The following is a 14,015-nucleotide window of genomic DNA, read 5'->3' on the forward strand; positions in this document are numbered from 1 at the left end:
CAGGAAAAAAAAAAGACACATACGGCATGTACTCTTCCATGCGGCTTTTACTCTTCCATGGTATGAGCAAAAACTCCACCGGGAGAGCAGCCCTTTAAATCGATTCTGTCATCTGGATTTTGCCTATAGAGCTGCGGACATGTGCTGCTAGATCGTTGCTAGCACATCTGCTATATATATTCCCCATAGCTCTGAGTGCTTTTATTTAGGAACAAAAACTATTTTATATATATGTAAATCAGGCAAGTAAGGAGCACAAGGGGCTGTTACTAATGTTTCTGGAGACCAGCCACACCTACTGTAAAGGAGCCAAGCACCGCCCCGCATCCTCAGAATCTCCTCCTTGCTCCCCGAGGTCACCAAGTTAGAGCGCCGTTATTTCGCACATGCGCAAGTATGCAGCATGTCAGTACCGGCATAGTGTTCCTTCCCTGTGCTGGCATCAGCCTCAGGGAACGAACTGCGCATGCGCTAGTTGCAAGATTACGGCGCTCTAACTTTGTGACGTCCGGAAGCAAGGTGGAGATTCGGAGGATGCGGGCGGTGCTGGGGTCCTTCACAGTGGGCATGACTGGGCTCCAGAAACATTAGTAACTGCCCCTTGGGCTCTTTACTTGCCTCATTTACATATATATAACATTTGCCTAAATAAAAGCACTCACAGCTATGGGGAATGTATATTGCGGACATGATGGAGGCGATCTAGCAGCGCATGTCTGCAGCTCTTTAGGCAAAATCCAGGTCAGGGCCGTCTTTAATATTGATTGGACCCTGGGCAAAAATTTACTTGGGCCCCCTGGATCCCACCTTCCCACACCTTAGCAGGCAATCACGCCCTCCACCACAACACACACACAAAAAATCCACACATCTGGTAGAGTACAGTGAATGACTGTAAATACTTCCAGTTCTGAAGACTCCAGCGGCTCAGGATCAGTGGCTCTGGGCTCAGGCTGGAAGTGGGCACCGCTCTGCAGGAAGGAGACCAGGGCTCGGCTCACCCTATTGTTACAGTGCACCCCAGCACCCCACAGTATGCAGTATAGCACCCCACAATATACAGTACCCCACAGTATATAGTAGAGCAGTATAGCAGCCCACGGTATACAGCACCGCACAGTATACAACACCTCACCGTATACAGCACCCCAAACTTTACACAATACAGCCCCCTACACTATACAGTACAGCAGTATAGCACTCCACAATATACAGGCCCCCCCCCCCCCACAGTATACAGGCCCCCCCCACAGTATACAGGCGCCCCCCCACAGTATACAGGCGCCCCCCCCACAGTATACAGGCGCCCCCCCCACAGTATACAGGCCCCCCCCACAGTATACAGGCCCCCCACACAGTATACAGCACCCCACACAGTATACAGCACCCCACTATACAGTAGTTTACAGTATATTAACATAACAGCCCCTGTCAACTTTTTCTGATGTAATCTTCACACAAAAAAGCTCCACAGTTAACTTCTCCAACACTCCTGGTAGGACCTGTGATGACCTCATAGCCATGTGACCAGTAATTGCTAGGTCCTAGATCACAACTTTAACACAGTACGATGCCTGGACTCAGTGCCGGCAGGCATGGCATGGCAGCACCCCCTGTGTAGCTGACAGCTTGACACCCGAGGCAGTGGCTAGCAGGGCTCAAGAGGCAGCTGCCTTGGGCCCCCCAGGCAGCTGCCCCTTTTGCCCCTTGGTAAAGACGGCCCTGATCCAGGTGACAGAATCACTTTAACCCTGCCTGAGATTTCTGCCTCTACAGCTAAACGAGAGGCTGGTTAAAACCAGATAGTAACACATATGCTTTTTTATTTATAATTTCTTTTTATTTTCTGATTGCAGATTTTTTTTTAAATTCTATTTACTGAACTTGATTAAGGGACCAGTTCTTAACATCATTTAGAAAGTATTGAGAAAATTGCTTTACTACAGCCATATGGTCCATAGACACAATGGTCAGGAGTGGACATCATTGACTTCTATGGGGAGTTTTTTAGGCATGCTCTGTGATCTGTGCAGAGATCATTGTACAAGAAAAGAATAGATAAGCTTAGATTATGATCAAAAATACTTTAACAATATGTTAAACATAAAAACGTGATTTAAACAATAGGTAATTTTCTGATTACACATTTCCTTTAATAATAATTTCCAGGGTGGCCCACACTGGTGACAAGGAGAGGGGGTTAACCACCTCCGGACCGCCTAACGCACATGTGCGTTCCGGAGGTGGCAGGCTGGCGCACAGTCGCGCATATACGCGTCATCTCGCGAGACGCGAGATGACGCGAGTATGCGCGTGCGCAGTTCGCGCCGGCATTTCATCGAGAGGTATTTCGTCAGCAACCTGCCAGCCAATGATCGTGGCTGGCAGGTTGCTGATTTTTAAAAAATCCTATCAAAGTGCCAGATAGCAGATCATATTTGTAAATATGATCTGTTATATGGCTGCCTGCTCCTCTGCTGGTTCTTTTCGTCGGTTGGATCCAGCAGAGGAGCAGGCTTCACAGTGAGTACACCAAACACTACACTATAGCCCCTGATCACCCCCCTGAACCCCTATTGACCCTTTGATCACCTCTTTGATCACCCCTGTCAATCACAAGTGAAAAGAAAAAAGTGATCAGTGCAAACTGTCACTTTTTTTTTTTTCACTGTTATTGACCGTTAGGTTTTAGGTATAGTTTAGGTCCCTTGGTTAGGTAGTTAGCGATCAGTTAGCGCCCAGCCCACCGCACCGCAGTCTGTTATTCGCTGATTAGCGTATCGCTAATCAGCATTTGTACTTTTATAGTATCTGGAAGTGATCAAAACTGATCACGGTCAGATCTATAATAGTACTAGTGTCACTTTAGTTCGCCCTCCACCCAAAACGCAGTGTTTGCCCGATCAGGCCTGATCGGTCGCCCACACGTGCGTTCGCCCACACCCGCCCCACCGCAGTGACAAAAAAAATATTTTTTTTTGATCACTGCACATTCACTTTACACGCACTGCGGCGATAAAAAAATCAGTTTTGATATTTTTTATCAACCGCAGCGGCCTCCGGTACTTCGCTAGCCTCCCCTTTGTAAGACAGGCTTGCTTTTTTTTTTCTTGGGTAGTCTCAGGGAATACCCCTAAATTTAGTTGCCCACATGTCAAACAGGGTGTATTCCTCTGAAGAGGCCTACAGGCTTCTGACCCAGTCGGATGAGGAGTGGGAACCCTCATCTGATGAATCCAGCGGGTCAGAATACGAACCTGTAGAAAGTAGTGGCTCTCTGACCCAAAGTTCGGACGAGGAGGCTGAGGTCCCTGATACCACCAGGCGTACCCGGCCCCGTGTTGCTAGACCGCAGGTTGCGCAGGATCCGCTTCAAGAGCAGCAGAGTGGGGCTGGTGCTGTCCGATTACGTGGTGAGGCATACACCAGCAGCCCAGCCCTCCCTGGACCTAGTACCAGCACTGCCGTACAACCTGGTGAAGTAGCGAGCACCAGAAGGGCAGTTGAAGCTGGTACGGTGGCACGTGCAGTAGTGACCCCGTCGCAGCCACCGCAAAGACGTGCCCGTAGAGCCCCTAGAATCCCAGAGGTGCTGGCAAACCCTGATTGGCAGTCCCCAACTTCAGCCGCACCTGTAGTTTTCCCTTTCACTGCCCAGTCTGGAGTTCGGGTTGAGACGGCTCAGATCGGTTCGGCCCTGGGATTTTTTGAGCTGTTCTTGACTGCGGAGCTTTTAGACATAGTTGTGGCCGAAACAAACAGGTATGCCACACAATTTATCACCGCTAACCCGGGAAGCTTTTATGCCCAGCCTTTCCGGTGAAAACCAGTCCAAGTTTCCGAACTTAAAACTTTTCTGGGCCTCCTCCTCAACATGGGCCTGACAAAAAAGCATGAATTGAGGTCATATTGGTCCACGAACCCGATTCATCACATGCCCATGCTCTCTGCTGCCATGTCCAGGGCACGTTTTGAGGCCATCCTGCGGTTCCTGCACTTTAGTGACAACACCGCCTCCCGTCCCAGGGGCCACCCTGCTTTTGACCGGCTCCACAAAATTCGGCCCCTCATAGACCATTTCAACCAGAAATTTGCAGATATTTATACCCCAGAGCAAAACATCTGCATAGACGAGTCCCTGATACATTTTACCGGGCGCCTTGGCTTCAAACAATACATCCCAAGCAAGCGCGCCCGGTATGGGGTCAAATTGTATAAGCTCTGTGAAAGGGCCACAGGCTATACCCACAAATTTCGGGTCTATGAGGGAAAAGATCAGACCCTGGAGCCGGTCGGTTGCCCTGACTACCTGGGGAGCAGTGGGAAGACAGTTTGGGACTTGGTGTCACCCTTATTCGGCAAGGGGTACCATCTTTATGTGGACAATTTTTACACAAGTGTGGCCCTCTTTAGGCATTTGTTTCTAGAACGGATTGGCGCCTGTGGTACCGCGCGAACTAGTCGCGCGGGCTTCCCCCAACGGCTCGTTACCACCCGTCTTGCAAGGGGGCAGAGGGCCGCACTGTGTAACGAAGAACTGCTCGCGGTGAAATGGAGAGACAAGCGTGACGTTTACATGCTCTCCTCCATTCACGCAGACACGACAATACAAATTGAGCGAGCAACCCATGTCATTGAAAAGCCCCTCTCAGTCCACGACTATAACCTCCACATGGGAGGGGTCGACTTCAATGACCAGATGTTGTCTCCGTATTTAGTTTCCCGACGCACCAGACGCTGGTATAAGAAGGTGTCTGTATATTTAATTCAATTGGCTCTGTACAATAGTTTTGTTCTCTACAGTAAGGCTGGGAGAACTGGATCCTTCCTCAAATTTCAGGAAGAGATCATCGAGAACCTCCTGTATCCAGGAGGTTCCGTGGCCCCAACCACCAGTGTAGTTAGCCGTCTACACGAGCGACATTTCCCTAATGTCGTTCCTGGTACCTCAACCCAACCGTCACCCCGAAAAAGATGTTGTGTCTGTAGCAGGAGTGGAATAAGGCGTGACACCCGCTATTTCTGTCCTGACTGTCCGGACCACCCTGCCCTATGCTTTGGAGAGTGTTTCCGGAAGTACCACTCACAGGTACACTATTAGCATAGGGATCATCTCACCAGGACAGGCACACAGGGCTATTAGGGCCCATTCACTCACTGCTGCTGCAAACGTCTCCTTTCACATGGGACAAAGTGCATAACGCACTTTGCCACATCTTTGGGCGATTTGCGCTTTGCACATTGACCCATGGGGAAGGAGAGGTTTGTTCTATAAAGGTTAAAAAACAAAACAAAAAACAGGTAAGCAAACAGGTTAATGTTTAGTTCCAAAAGTTAAAGTTACATGTTCTGTTCCAAAGTTAATATAATTATTGCGTTGTGGCCTGTTTTTTTCTTTTTTTACCTTCCAGGTGGACCAACCGATCTACTAGCTGCAGCACCGATGTGCATTCTGACAGAAGCATTGCGCTGCTGTCAGATTACACGCAAGTCGGTGTATGCGGCACTGCAAGACGGGATTTTCTCCTCTGCAGTGACAGATACGTTTGCCAAGGCATACGAGCTGAGGAGGAGGCGGCGTTCCTATGCTTTGGCAAGCACTTTGTGTGTATGTGTATATATATATATATATATATATATATATATATATATATATATATAAAAAAAAAAAAATCCCGGCAATGATTTATTCATCCACATCGATTGATGCGAATGGAGAAATCTGGTTTGCCAGGGCATACGAGCTAAGTGGGTATGGTTGTAGGTCGGAGCTCCTATGTCCTGGCAGACTCCTTTCCCCTCAATTTTTTTTTTTTGGCAGAGATTTTTTCATCCACATTGATCGATGCGAATGAAGAAATCTGTGCCGTTCATTTTTTTCTTTCAGCCCAGAGGCTGAACGGAAAAAAAAATCTCATTACCTGTATGCTCAATATAAGGAGAATAGCAGAAACTCCTAATGCTGGCCATACATGTAATGATTGCAGAGACCCTCAAATGCCAGGGCAGTACAAACACCCCACAACTGACCCCATTTTGGAAAGACACCCCAAGGTATTTGCTGAGGGGCATATTGAGTCCATGAAAGATTGAAATTTTTGTCCTAAGTTAGCGGAAAGTGAGACTTTGTGAGAAAAAACAAAAAAAAAATCAATTTCCGCTAACTTATGCGAAAAAAAAAACATTTCTTTGAACTTGCCAGGCCCCTCATTGGATACCTTGGGGTGTCTTCTTTCCAAAGTGGGGTCACATGTGGGGTATTTATACTGCCCTGGCTTTTTAGGGGCCCTAAAGCGTGAGAAGAAGTCTGGGATCCAAATGTCTAAAAATGCCCTCCTAAAAGGAATTTGGGCCCCTTTGCGCATCTAGGCTGCAAAAAAGTGTGACACATCTGGTATCGCCGTACTCAGAAGAAGTTGGGGAATGTGTTTTGGGGTGTCATTTTACATATACCCATGCTGGGTGAGATAAATATCTTGGCAAACGACAACTTTTCCCATTTTTTTTTATACAAAGTTGGCATTTGACCAAGATATTTTTCTCACCCAGCATGGGTATATGTAAAATGACACCCCAAAACACATTCCCCAACTTCTCCTGAGTACGGCGATACCAGATGTGTGACACTTTTTTGATGCCAAGGTGGGCAAAGGGGCGCATATTCCAAAGTGCACCTTTCGGATTTCACCGGCCATTTTTTACACATTTTGATTGCAAAGTACTTCTTACACATTTGGGCCCCTAAATTGCCAGGGCAGTATAACTACCCCACAAGTGACCCCATGTTGGAAAGAAGACACCCCAAGGTATTCTGTGAGGGGCATGGTGATTTTCTAGAATTTTTTATTTTTTGTCGCAAGTTAGTGGAATATGAGACTTTGTAAGAAAAAAATAAAAATAAAAAATCATCATCATTTTCCACTAACTTGTGACAAAAAATAAAAAGTTCTATGAACTCACTATGCCCATCAGCGAATACCTTAGGGTGTCTACTTTCCGAAATGGGGTCATTTGTGGGGTAGTTATACTGTTTGGGCATTGTAGAACCTCAGGAAACATGACAGGTGCTCAGAAAATCAGAGCCGTTTCAAAAAGCGGAAATTCACATTTTTGTACCATAGTTTGTAAATGCTATAACTTTTACCCAAACCATTTTTTTTTGCCCAAACTTTTTTTTTTTATCAAAGACATGTAGAACTATAAATTTAGCGAAAAATTTATATATGGATGTCGTTTTTTTTGCAAAATTTCACAGCTGAAAGTGAAAAATGTCATTTTTTTGCAAAAAAATCGTTACATTTTGATTAATAACAAAAAAAGTAAAAATGTCAGCAGCAATAAAATACCACCAAATGAAAGCTCCATTAGTGAGAAGAAAAGGAGGTAAAATTCATTTGGGTGGTAAGTTGCACGACCGAGCGATAAACGGTGAAAGGAGTGTAGTGCCGAAGTGTAAAAAGTGGCCTGGTCATGAAGGGGGTTTCACCTAGCGGGGCTGAAGTGGTTAAGGAGGGTGTCACGGCCTATGGTGTGTTTTGTGACACTTTCCTTCACTTGGTTGCCCGTGGCAACGTGCGGTGTTGTGTGCATGTGGTGCCAGTGTCTGTCCTATGGCTGATCCCCAGGACATGATTGCCACGCATGCAGTTTCCCGTGGCAACAGGTGAAGTGTGTGTTTGTGTGTGTACTTCCCCTTTAAGTGGCAGTCTTCCCTTGCCTTGTGTTGGAAGGGTTAACTCCCTTCGGTGTGTGATCACCTGGTGTGTCTCAGTGTGGCTACTTTGGGCTATAAAGCCTCTGCTGTTTTCAGTTAGCTGAGGGGTTCTTCAGCCATGGTTGCTGGAGACATCCTCCTGTTATACCATCTGCCAGTGGGGGCCACCCTTGTGGTCATAAGCTTTATGTGTGGTGTTAAGTAGATGTTTCTTTGGTCTTTATTTATTGCAGCATATGGTTTCCTGGTTTCCCGTGTGATGTCTGGTGTGTGCTGTGTCCCTTGTGTTGTTGTGGACAGCAGCACTTATACATGGGTTCCAGGCTCTGTGTCGGTGGCAGGTAGGTGTGGTACTAGTCTCACTTACCTGCCATTGCCATATGTCGGTTTCTGTTTCCCCTTTCATTATAGCTTGGCCAGTGAGACTCCTTTTCGTCCGTATCTAGGAGGAACAGGTCGTCTTACCGTGCTCCTAGTCCAGGGCCACCCTGAGGGCCAGCAGGAATATCAGGTTATGGAGCATGAGCCCTCCTACCATCAGGGTTGGCTCATACAGGCTAGGAGACAGGGTCAGAATTAGGGATTGTAAGGAGGTGACCTGCTCCCTGTTTCCTGTCCTGGCCATGCTCTGACCATCCATCTGCGGATACCGCACGGCTGAGGGTTTTCCCCATCCTCAGCCGTGACAGAGGGATGAGGAAAAAAAAACTAATGTTCTCCGTTGACCTGTTGAACTGCCTAGCTTTCCACAGGGTGGTCATACAGTCAGCTTATGGGAAAAAGTGAGTGAAATCCTTAAATAAGAAAATACGTATTTGCTGCATACGTCACTTCCGGAACTTCAATGCCTCAACTTGAAGTATGTCAGCTACCAACTTTCCTGGATTATCCCCCATGGCAATACATCCATCATAGCAGCCATGGATTTTCTTTAAGAGGTTTGAGGAGCCCCTGAACACTCACACCTCCTAGGGTTTTAAACCAGCAGATAACAGTCTCTCTCTCTCTCTCCCTCTCTCCCTCTCCCAAAGTTGATTCGCATGACTCTTCGTTTTAGTATTAGAATGTATTGTCTCCGATGAGCCGAAGTTATTGCTTCGCAAAGTCTTGTGGTTAATAACTTCATAAAGCTCCTGCTCCGTACTGCTCCGTACTGCTCCGTACAGTATTGGAACGAAGATTTATGCAAATAAACTTAGGATGTTTCATCCGAAGTAGATTCGCTCATCCCTAGTTATAATGTCCCTGAAACTACATATCCTCTATTTCCTTTCAGATGTTTTGCTCATTAACTGCAGTGAACTCAGTGATGACATGAAGAACATTTTCATCAGGATATCACAGTGCTATCTCCTTTTAAACCATGGATTTTGACTTACCATCAAAATAATTCACAATATTACAATTGTTAACAGCAATTCCACCTTTTCAGGCCAATTTCACATGTTGCTGCAAATTTATTATGTTCAGAAAAGCAAGGACATACAATACTAATTCCCCACTTTTGCTCTCCCTATTGCTATCAAAGACACTCAGCGACACTCTAGTCATGTGTAGGGCTGAAACGATTCTTCGAATAATTCGATTAAATAGAGTAAAAAAAATCCTCGATGCAGGGATCGTTTACATCACGTGATCACAGAGCGGGAGTGAAATTAAGCGTCTCACTCACCGCTTCCGTGTCCTCCGGAGTTCAGAGATGGCACCGCCCCACAGGCAGGACTTTGCGTAATGCGCAGTTGTGCACATACGTCCTCAGCACACTGGCTAACAATGTGTCTGTGACATCACATAAGGTCCTAGAGCGTGCTGGGATGAAGACTGTCTCCATGTGTCTGCGGCTGCGCCCTCCTCACTATTGCCAGTGCCATTAGGTAATTTAAGTTAACAGCACTAGAGGCACGCCAGGGGAGGGGGGAATCGGGGGCACTCACTGTATATGGATATTGAAAGGCAGATGGAGAGTGGTTAATGGAGGCACCACATTGGCATGTATAAAGTTATTGGTTTAGAGAGGGGTTAATGAAGGCACCTCCAAGGTGCTTTCATTAACCCCTCCAAACCAATAACTTTATACATGCCCATTGCCAAGGTGCTTCCATAAACCCCTCCAAACAAATAACTTTATACAAGTTATTGGTTTGGAGGGGTTAATGGAAGCACCTTGGCAATGGGCATGTATAAAGTTATTAACCCCTTCAAACCAATAACTTTATACATGCCCATTGCCAAGGTGCTTCTATTAACCCCTCCAAAGTAAACCAATAACTATATACAGCCAAGCCAACATGTGTGTGCAATTATTTGCTATACCATACCACCACTGTAAGAAATAAAAATATTGTTTTTATAAAGAAAAACGTAATTACGTACGTTATTTTAAGAAGGTTTTTCTTATTAGATTACTCGATGAATCGAGAAATATAATCGATAGAATACTCGATTACTAAAATATTTGTTTACTGCAGCCCTAGTCATGTGCTAATGGCCATCATGAAAAAGGCTTTGCTCTTTCGATACATGATTTAGCAAAATCGAAGAAACACTTACTTGATACTGTTTATGAAGAACTACACTGTTGGTAAGGCTCTTGTCAAGACATAAAGCGGCAAATTTATGACATGAATTCTTCACATTTAATATCAGATCTGTGCTTGGTACGTGGCTTAGAATTTGTAGAAGTATCTCATCTGACAGATCAGTTGGGTTAATGCAATAACTTTCCATTTTCTTATGGCTCTCAGTCTAGGAGAATAAAATATCAATACAAATTACATTAGTGAGTTGTTTAGGGTTTATTAGTGTGTTACTAATGGAACACAGGTTAGAAACATTGGGATATTGGCTTTGAGGCTAGGAAACCCTTTTAATACCACTTTCACACAGTCAGTATTTTTCATCAGTATTTATAAGCCAAAACCAGAAGTGGAACCAAGACACAGAAGAGTTACATACCATTCATTATGCATTTTGTCTATAGATTCCACAACCGGTTTTGGCTTACAAACAGTGATGAGAAATACTGACTGTGTGAAACTGGTATAAAGGGGTTTTCTTCATCACGCCCTCTTAGAACCTGTTCACATGGCATCTTTTGATAATGGAATTTGGTGCAGATTACCCACTAAAAAGCCTGCAATGGCCGTGTGGAATTTGCCACATATGGTTTTCAATGAGAGGCCTGCAGTTATTTATGCTTCTGAGGTTCATAGCCACAAGTGCCCCAGAATGGAAAAGTCCTTTCTTGCATTGATTGCAGCCATAAATCATGGCCTCCCATTGAAAATAATGGGAGACAAATTACACACAGTCGCTAGCAACTGTTTGGCGTGGAATCCACACCAAATTCTGCTTTTAAAATAAGCCATGCGAACAGCCACTTATTCATCAAGAATAAGAGTGCTTTTAAATTACATGAAATATAAGTCATCCCCTCACTCTTTATGTCACCCACTGAACTAAGCACAAATGCATAAAAGCATTGCAGTGGTGTCCATATGATTTCTCCCTCCCAGTATGGGATGTTTAGGTGTATAAAGCATAAAAAGTGTGTCACCACTGCAGTAAATTTTTCAATTACATGTCACTCAAAAGCTATCCTATTACATATATGTTTTCTGGGATTTTATTTTAAAAGAGGGTCAAAGTACAATATAAGTGACATGGAGCTATTGGGGGTTGCCAAAAACAGAAGCGGGCTTCAACATTCCCAGCTGCAAGGGTATTGCCTTCCAACTTCAGAATATCAGCTTGTAGCCACAAAACAATAGCACATTCTTAATTAAAGAACCTCTGTCAGAATGATCAACCCTATTACACCAGGCATACTGATTAAAATGATACCTTTTTTTTGTCTGTATGTTAAACAGCTGCAGAACATCAGCATTTTTATTCATATGCAAATGAGCACTTAACATATTTAAAAGAGTGGTTTTCTAATTTAGAAAGCGAATGCATATTACTGGTGTCTGTATAATTACATATTGTGTCAGTGAATAAACCAGTGAAATGTATTAGCTTTCTAAGCATCGTAAAACATCTATTCAACACGGTAAAGCTATAGTAAGTAGTGTATATGATATGCTCATGCTAGGACACACCTCTGCCCTCAGCATGCTGATGTCTAGCCCTGTCAATCAAGGGAAGGGAGGGGGCAGAGCACAGGGGCATTACAAAAGCAGTGTTCTATTTATTCAACCCTGCCCCCTGGTTCTTCAATGTGCTAATATGCATATGAATAATATGAATACTTATTAGCGATCATCTGGCAGTGTAATACTGCTGCAGATTACTTGATGAACGAGAAAATGCTTGTTCATCGGGTAATTGGGATCTTTTAACATGTTAAAAAAAAATTGTAGTTTGCCACAAGCAGATTGAACCATGTAACAGGGGCTCTGCTGCCAGCAAGCAATCAGCGATTGCTAATGCACCGCTTGTCCCTAATACTGTCTCATTGTTTATACCAGCAGCAGAGCGCCTATTACACGGCATGTAATAACAGCAGTCTCCTCCTCTAGCGAGCAGGCGATTGACGGGAGGGAACGCTTCCCTCCCCATAATCATTTGCTCTATCTGCCCGAGTAATAGGGCTTTAACAGGCAGTATAATAGGGTTAGTCATGTTGACAGAGACTCATTAACCGCCTCTCGACCGCCTAACGCAGGGATGCCTCCTGTGGGCGGTCCGGTTGTTCCTCGTTGACGCATCGGCGCGTCATCTCGCAAGCTGGCCCGCATATGTGCAGTGCGGGCCGGGAAAAGTCGCAGGAAAAGTTTGTCACCAGCCTGCCAGCCAATAATCTGCCATTTAACTCATTATATTTATAAATCTAAAGTGTTAAATGGCTTCTGTGCTCTCTGCTGGTTCCTTTTCGTCGGTTGGTCCCAGCAGAGAGCACAGATCACTGTGAGTACACCAAGCACAACACATTTAGCCCCAGATCACCCCGATTAACCCCTTGATCACCCTTGTCAATCACTAAGGAAAGGGAAAAAAGTGATCAGGGTAAACTGTCACTTTTTTTTTTTCCACCAGTATTGACTGTTAGGTTTTAGGTTAGTTTAGGCCCCTTTGGTAGGTAGTTAGCATCGGCTAGCGCCCAGCCCACCGCACCGCAGTCACTCATTCGCTGATTAGCGTATCGCTAATCAGCATTGGTACTTTTATAGTATCTGTAAGTGATCAGCACTGATCACAGTCAGATCTATAATAGTATTTGTGTCACCTTAGCTCGCCCTCCACCCAAACAGTGTTTGCCCGATCCAGCCTGATCAGTCGCCCACATGTGCGTTCACCCACGCCCGCCCCGCGCAGTGACATTTTTTATTTTTTTTAATCACTGCACAAATCACTACACAAGTGCTGCGGCGATAAAAAAAAAATATCTGTTTAGATATTTTTTATCAATCGCAGCGGCTTCCTGTACTTCGTTAGCCTCCCATTTGTTAGACAGGCTTGCTTTTTTTCTTGGGTAGTCTCAGGGAATACCCCCTAAATTTAGTTGACCAAATGGCAAGTAAGGGGTATTCTTCTGAAGAGGCCTACAGGCTTCTGACCCAGTCGGATGAGGAATGGGAACCCTCATCTAACGAATCCAGCGGGTCAGAATATGAACCTGTAGAAAGCAGTGGCAGTCTGACTCAAAGTTCGGACGATGAGGTTGAGGTCCCTGATACCACCAGGTGTACCCGGCCCCGTGTTGCTAGACCACAGGTTGCGCAGGATCCACTTCAAGGGCAGCAGAGTGGGGCTGGCGCTGTCGGATTACGTGGTAAGGCATACACCAGCAGCTCAGCCCATCCTGGACCTAGTACCAGCACTGCCGTAGAACATGGTGAAGTGGCGAGCACCACAAGGGCAGTTGAAGCTGGTACGGTGGCACGTGCAGTAGTTCCCCCGTCGCAGCCACCGCACAGACAGGCCCATAGAGCCCCTAGAGTCCCTGAGGTGCTGGCAAACCCTGATTAGCAGCCCCATCTTCAGCCGCGCCAGTAGTTCCCCCTTTCACCGCCCAGTCTGGAGTTCGGGTTGAGACAGCTTAGATCGGATCGGCACTGGGGTTTTTTGAGCTGTTCTTTACTGCGGAGCTCTTTGACTTAGTCGTGGCAGAAATAAACCAGTATTCCACTCAATTTATAGCCGCCAACCCGGGAAGCTTTTATGCCCAGTCTTTCCGGTGGAAACCCGTCCAAGTTTCCGAATTTAAAACTTTTCTGGGCCTTCTCCTCAACATGGGCCTGACAAAAAAAGCATGAATTGCGGTCATATTGGTCCACGAACCCAATTCATCACATGCCCA

General features: G+C 45.6%; 1 protein-coding gene across 3 annotated transcripts in view; it reads right to left on the reverse strand.

Annotated features, from left to right (window-relative positions):
* Positions 1 to 14,015, reverse strand: part of FBXL18 (F-box and leucine rich repeat protein 18) — a 356,649-nt gene that overhangs the window by 281,919 nt on the left and 60,715 nt on the right. For 2 of the 3 annotated variants that reach the window (XM_044304335.1, XM_044304336.1), the window contains one exon: positions 10,265 to 10,459. The exons of the other annotated variant lie outside the window; for it this stretch is intronic. In XM_044304335.1, coding sequence (XP_044160270.1) covers positions 10,265 to 10,459 — 195 coding nt within the window. The remainder of the gene's footprint in view (positions 1 to 10,264; positions 10,460 to 14,015) is intronic. 3 annotated transcript variants of the gene reach the window in all.

The sequence above is a fragment of the Bufo gargarizans genome, chromosome 8, assembly GCF_014858855.1.
Source record: "Bufo gargarizans isolate SCDJY-AF-19 chromosome 8, ASM1485885v1, whole genome shotgun sequence".
Classification (NCBI taxonomy): domain Eukaryota; kingdom Metazoa; phylum Chordata; class Amphibia; order Anura; family Bufonidae; genus Bufo; species Bufo gargarizans.